Raw genomic sequence first — 6,447 nt, forward strand, 5'->3', positions numbered from 1 at the left:
TTTGGCTCAACTTGAGAAGTTTCGTAGCACTTAAATGAACATAGTTAGCAACTAAAACAAATGACTAAGTGCTAGATTCGTACCTTTGTTCCTCCATTTCAATAGGATTTGCAATATGTGCAAACTCAAGTCTCAAAAGTGATTTTCTCTATAGAAAGAGTTAGAGCCCAAACACAATACTAGAAAATCTTGTAAAGGACCTATGCAACATATTTAAAAGTGCAAACCTCACACTTATACCATTTTACACAGAGTTGCACAGTTGGGTCCAGATTTGAGCACTTTTGAACTTGATGCCTTCAATTTGCTTTATTCTACATCTGTGCTTATGCTCATACAAAGATGGTTAGTTCAATGTCGTGTGTTGGGCAGTTAATCACTAAAACACTTAGAAATGGCCCAAGGGCACATTTCCCTTTCAATCTCCCCCTTTTTGGTGATTTATGCCAACACACCTAAAGCAACTCAAAATTTCTAACTTAACCAAATACAAGCCAACTTTTGCAAATTGAAGTCAATCCAAAAACCAATTGAATAAGAATAGGATTTGGCATATTTAGATCATTTTGCCACCACTTGTTTTGAATTTTGCAACCAAATTCATTTTTCTCATTTCTAAGACAAAATTCTTATATTTTTTAACTTAAACCATTTTTAGAGACTGGTTTTAATCAAATACCAATAACTCCACCTTTTTCATAAAAAATATTTCTCCCCATAAAAGAACAATTTTGCCATAGAACTCTTCTTTGCAATCAAGGGGTTTGATCAAAAATACAAGTTTAGAACACAAAAACTTTTAAACTCTAAGTGGTAGTCGATCCATTTTCTTTGGCCTTAATTTGTCCCCCTTTGGCATTAAGCACCAACACGGAGAAACTAGTGCCCTTTAACCTCATTTCCTCACCAAAATTGTGAATTAAGAGCAAAAGACAATGAAACACTAAGGGAAACTTTGAACAAAGTACAATGATATAATTATGCAGTGGAAGACTTTTTCTTTGTCCAGGTCCACCATTTCCCTTTCAATCCACCTTTGAGACTACATCAACACAACTCAAGAAAACATATTAGTCTCAAAGGGTTAAGTTGTAGCATATCCTCCCCCTAAAGATATGCATCAATGCATAAGGACTTGTGAGGTCCGAGGATGACATTCTACAACTTGAGCACCAAAATAAGCAATTAAGCACAATTAAGCTTAAGAGAACATGATCAAAGGCATAAAGACACATGTATGATATAGACCAATCCACGTTCCGCGAATCTAAGACATTAATCTCACTATGCAGCTCACAAAACCTTATTTCATGTAAAGGCTTGGTGAAGATATCAACTAGTTGGTGATCGGTGCTAATATGACAAATATCGATATCTCCTCTTTGCTAGTGGTCTCTCAAAAATTGATGTCGGATGTCTATGTGCTTAGTGCGGCTGTATTCAATGGGATTATCTGCCAAGCGGATTGCACTCTCATTATCACATAGGAGTGGGACTTTACTTAGATTGTAGCCAAAGTCTAAGAGGGTTTGCCTCATCCAAAGTAGTTACGTGCAACACTAGCCTGCAACAACATACTCAGGCTCGACGATGGATAGGGCAACATAATTTTGTTTCTTTGAGCTCCAAGATAGCAGGGACTTTCCCAGAAACTGACAAGTCCCCGATGTGCTCTTCCTATCAACTTTGCCCCCGTCATAATTGGGGTCTGAGTATCAAATCAAGTCAAAGGTAGACTCTTTAGGATACCAGAGCCCGAAGTGAGACGTATGGACTAAATATCGAAGAATTCGCTTCACGGCCACAAAATGACAATTCTTAGGGCCGAATTGAAATCTAGCACATATATATGCAAACGGAAAGCATAATCTCTGATCTACTTGCACATAAATAAAGCAAGGTATATATTTTGATCTACGGACTTACCTCACGTGTTGAGATCAAGTGTCCATTTGTTTCCATTGGAATCTTGTTGCGCTTCGCATCCATTCATCCCAAACTAAGAGATGTCTCGCATGTTATTTTTGTGCCATGCATTTTAGTTTCTACAGAGATTTATTGTAATTATGAGGGCATGTACAACTCATTTAATATAGGATCTCTTGAGGAATATTTATGGGCTAAATAAAAAAAGTATAAGAGACCGTCTTTTTACGAAGAGCACACATCTACTTGACTCTATGCATTTTGTCTCTTAACTAAATTTATGAAGTATGATATAGGGGCTTAGAATTGTACCATATAGTCTCTAGCGGTCTCTTAGAGCATGTGCAACAAGATGACTCAAAATAGTACTCAAAAAATTAAAATACTACATCATTTAAAATATCTAGTGTACTAAAAACAAATTGCGCTCCAACAGTTAAGCCCTAAATTAGAAGTAAAATACATTATTAGAAAAGAAAATGAATGGTGTAGAAAACAAAGATAGAGCACTAGATTGTGGTGTAGTATATTTAGGTCATTTCATGGTGTGCACTATATTTTTAATAAAAGATTGCAAAATAAATACTGGAGCTGATTTAAGTAACTTGTAGATGCTCTTGTACATTAAAAATCCATACAGAAAACTGTACATGCCCGGATAACTGGAAATAGTTTTATAATTTGGACTGTTTTTACTGTTGAAACTAGAAAGAGTTTCAGGATTAAACAGATGTTAAAAATTTTTTTTCGAGAGTACAGAATTAAAATAGGACGTTTCAAATTGCATTAAAGTGAGCTGTGACTCCTTGTATATCCCGAAAACCTCGGGAACAGGCGATCATCTTTTTACTGCTCTACGATCCCCTACGGGCTATGGCCCTATTTCTACCGCCACGCCCGTTCTTCTCCCCGCGTGTTCGAGTCCATCTTCTTGTGCCATCCAACCCCTCGTCCGTAGATCGATCGCTGCTACGCGCCTGCATGCTGACGGTTCGGCGCCGCTGATGCGATGAAGCTCTCGTAGCCCGACGTTAGCGAGAAGACGGGATCGCACAAGTACTGGTACGCACGCTTAACCCTCGGCCGGATCGTTCCGGCCCAAGTTTATCTATGAAGCCGCGATTTGGAGGGTAATTCGTGGTTCAAGCGAGTTTGTTTCAGGGAGTTACTGTGGCAAGCACTGGTGGTTGCTTTGCGTAGGGTGTGTGCTGGTCACGAGTTGGTGCGCGCTCGTTAAGCGTTCGATTATATGCCCGGAAGGAGCATGCCCGCTCTCTTTTCCGTTGTGTCTACCTCCCTCTAGCGGCTGAAGCCATGATTTTGATGGAAATCTGTGTGTAACAAAATAGTTGTGGTGGGTCAGTGCGCTGGGCTTCGGATGCGTGCAGAATGTATGAGGCATTCTTCGTCTTAGTCAATGCCTGCATGCAGCTTGCGGAGAGCACGAGTTTGATGATGTTCGTGCGAGGACTTCGTCCCATCTGCATTCTGCTCTTTGGCCGTTCTGTTCACTAGTTGTGCCGATAGAAGGGCGTCATATTAGAGTTGCTTCTTACTGAATCTTTACTTTCGTCTTTCATGCTGGTGGCCATCCTTTCTTTTTTGTTCAGTGTTAGTCGGCTCTGGTATTTTCTCACTCATTTGATTTTATGAATATAACCTTCCTTACTCTTGCATTTCCTTGGAATAGAGGTCTCGGCCAGGTGTCGATTTGGTTCAACCGAGGGAGCACCTGTGCATTGCTATAACAACAATGCTGGATCGGGTTGCCATGTCAGCTGAGGATTCTGCCCTGGCTGAAGATTTGCAGGTTGAAGAGGTTCTCCGGTTCTCAATTCAGTCGGGGAAGGCCTGTGCAGTTTGCAAAGAAGGCATCCGATCATTGGATGCCTCGTGGAAACCTGAAAATTGTGACCATGTCATCTGCATTGCCTGCTTCTGCCAGTATGCACCTGAGACTGAGGCCACTGGACTGCCCAGGTGCGCGGTGGCATCTTGTGATTCTTTGTGCAATACAGAGACACATCAGGGCACCAATGTGCCTCGGTGCACTTCGATCTCGATTGAAGACATGGACCGGAAAGGGAAGAAACCACTAGGTAGTAGTACAATTCAAGAGCTTGGTCAATGCTCTCGAGGTGCGAGCACAAATATCAGCAGTGAGTTATACTGTGCCATCTGCATGGAGACAGTGCACATCGGAGAGTCCTTTCCCGTGGATGGATGTACGCACACATTCTGCATCAGTTGTGTGAGCCAGTGCATTGCTGCGAAGGTTGAGGAGAATGTGCTGTCTATCGGCTGCCCTGCCCCGGGGTGCAAGGATGGTGTGTTGCACCCAGATGCATGCCGCGACGTGATCCCGGCGCAGCTGTTCCAGAGATGGGGTGCTGCGCTCTGTGACTCGTCATTGGGGTCACTCAAATTCTACTGCCCCTTCAAGGAATGCTCTGCTCTGTTGGTTGATGATCCTGGGCACGGTGAGGAGGTGATAACAAACGTGGAGTGCCCACACTGCTGCCGGATGTTCTGTGCCCAGTGCAAGGTTCCATGGCACGCCGGTGTCACTTGCGCGGAGTTCCAACGACTGGGGAAGGATGAGCGGGGCAGGGAGGACCTACTGCTGAGGAAGGTCGCGCAAGAGAGCAAGTGGCAGAGGTGCCCCAAGTGCAAGATATATGTGGAGAGGATCGAGGGCTGTGTATTCATCATCTGCAGGTACTCCTCACAAATAAAACATTCATTACACTGATCGCTGAGTACAAAATGATGATCATCTTCTTCTTTATTTACAGGTGCGGGCACTGCTTCTGCTACCTTTGTGCATCCCCAATGTCTAGGGACAACCATTGTTGCAAAACCTGCAACCGAACCTGGTGAATGACTTGAAACCGCCAAGCTCTACCTGAAGGAAAGAAACTCTCAATAACTAGTATTTATGTATTTATGTGTGAACTGCTAAGTTCTACCCGTAGAAAAGAAATCCTTAACTAGTAGTATGTGTTTAGATGATAAGTTGCTGTTATGACTGTTTCAGTTGGCACTGGCTTGTTGCACTAGTAGCAAATTGGTATTCCACGTTGATGTTCTACTTCTTGTTCTCGTGATCTCTCTCATCGCCATGTCTAACTGGTCCACGTTGATGTTAGCCTGTTCTAGCTTTTGTAACTCACTATTTTGTTTGTGCAATTGTACCAAATGAGTTTGGTCTAGAAAGGGAGAGATTTTGAGATTTCACGGTTCCTCTATCTAGGGGGAGAATTTGGTCTTTCGGGTTTCCTCTTATTCAAGAGGACGAGATATGTTGTTTGGAGCTGGTCTCTGGGAGAGATTTTTGGGAGTATTATGATAGGGGGAGGAGAATTGAGCTTTTTGGAGCTTTTGCTAGTTGTGTTGAGCCGTTTGACTCTTTCTGAAGGAACTACTTTTGATTTTAGCTTTTGTGCTGATCTTATGCTCTGAATTGGTTTTTTATGTTTTAATAAAGTTTTGTGTTCCGATGAGATTTTGGTTTTTGGCTAGTGGTCGTCGGATAAAAAACCAAGGAATTGGTCCATTTCGGCTTCGGTGGAGTGGATAGGCTCTATGTAAATACGGGTAGTTTAGAAGTGAGAATAACCATTTCTTTGCTGGCATTTGTTTAGAGCACTCATTATAGAGCTCCTAGTTTTCTCTCTAAATAGACACCAGTTGAGTTGAGGGATCCACAACAATTTTGTACTTCGATTGTGTTCTTGATCTTCAAGTTTAATCAGAGTAGGGTCGCCGGTTCGGCCAACAGGGCTCTTTGGCTTCAAATCTCAGTTTGTACCCTTGCTGAAATTTATGAAGTTTTATAGTCTTGGTTTCTCCCTTTCCGTGATCTTTTGTTTTTGGTGGAAAATATTTGATTCTTTTGAGAGGATTTGATTTGGGGATTGATTGGTGGTGTTGCACTTCTCGGACCACTGCATACACCTGTTTGTTGTAGATTTCGGTCACGATTTGAGAAAAACTCAGTTTGAACTCGTTCTAGAAAATCCCAACAAAACCCCAATTTCTGGCTGTATTTTTAAATCCGCGGTTGATTTACGAGTTCGATTGAGCTCAAAATTTAGGAAGATCTTGGAAACATATTTGCTCAAAGGTGTGTAAAATTTCATCTCAATCGGAATTCGTTTGATTCAGTTTTAGATTCAAGAACGAAATTTCGTATTGCTGAAAACATCATTAGTTGACGACACTGTTTTGGACCGTTTCGGGCTTTTCGGTGTTCGATTTATGATCCGTTTGTTTTGCTGGTCTCATGCGAGTATTAAAAACATTTTGTAATCATGAGATCACTCGTTCGCTAATGTGTTCATGGTTTGAGCACTTGCTTCATCTAAATTGAAGTGAAGTGTTCATTTTCAATGTTTGGAAACAAAATCTGATTGGCTCTCATTCACCCCCTCTGGTTGCCTTACCGGTCCTACATGTAGTTCAAAATTATATCTAAATTTTCAAACTAGATGATAGTTTGAAACTCAGAAGAATAAATAA

The 6,447-nt window shown here is 41.6% G+C and overlaps 1 protein-coding gene across 3 annotated transcripts; it reads left to right on the forward strand.

Moving 5' to 3' along the window:
* The first annotated feature begins 2,741 nt into the window (after positions 1-2,741).
* On the forward strand, positions 2,742-5,142 carry LOC100280727 (ubiquitin-protein ligase/ zinc ion binding protein). Of its 3 annotated transcripts, none has more exons than XM_035960564.1 (3): positions 2,742-2,988; positions 3,619-4,644; positions 4,722-5,042. In XM_035960564.1, exons 2-3 carry the CDS (start codon positions 3,680-3,682, stop codon positions 4,804-4,806), a joined length of 1,050 nt encoding a protein of 349 aa, XP_035816457.1. In that variant the 5' UTR covers positions 2,742-2,988; positions 3,619-3,679; the 3' UTR covers positions 4,807-5,042. The 3 variants fall into 3 exon arrangements, with proteins under 3 accessions (XP_035816457.1, NP_001147119.2, NP_001398223.1); NM_001153647.2 differs by having other exon boundaries at positions 2,758-2,988; positions 3,617-4,644; positions 4,722-5,142; NM_001411294.1 differs by having other exon boundaries at positions 2,758-2,988; positions 3,617-5,142.
* Positions 5,143-6,447: the final 1,305 nt, after the last annotated feature.

Source organism: Zea mays, chromosome 7 (genome assembly GCF_902167145.1).
Source record: "Zea mays cultivar B73 chromosome 7, Zm-B73-REFERENCE-NAM-5.0, whole genome shotgun sequence".
Lineage (NCBI taxonomy): Eukaryota > Viridiplantae > Streptophyta > Magnoliopsida > Poales > Poaceae > Zea > Zea mays.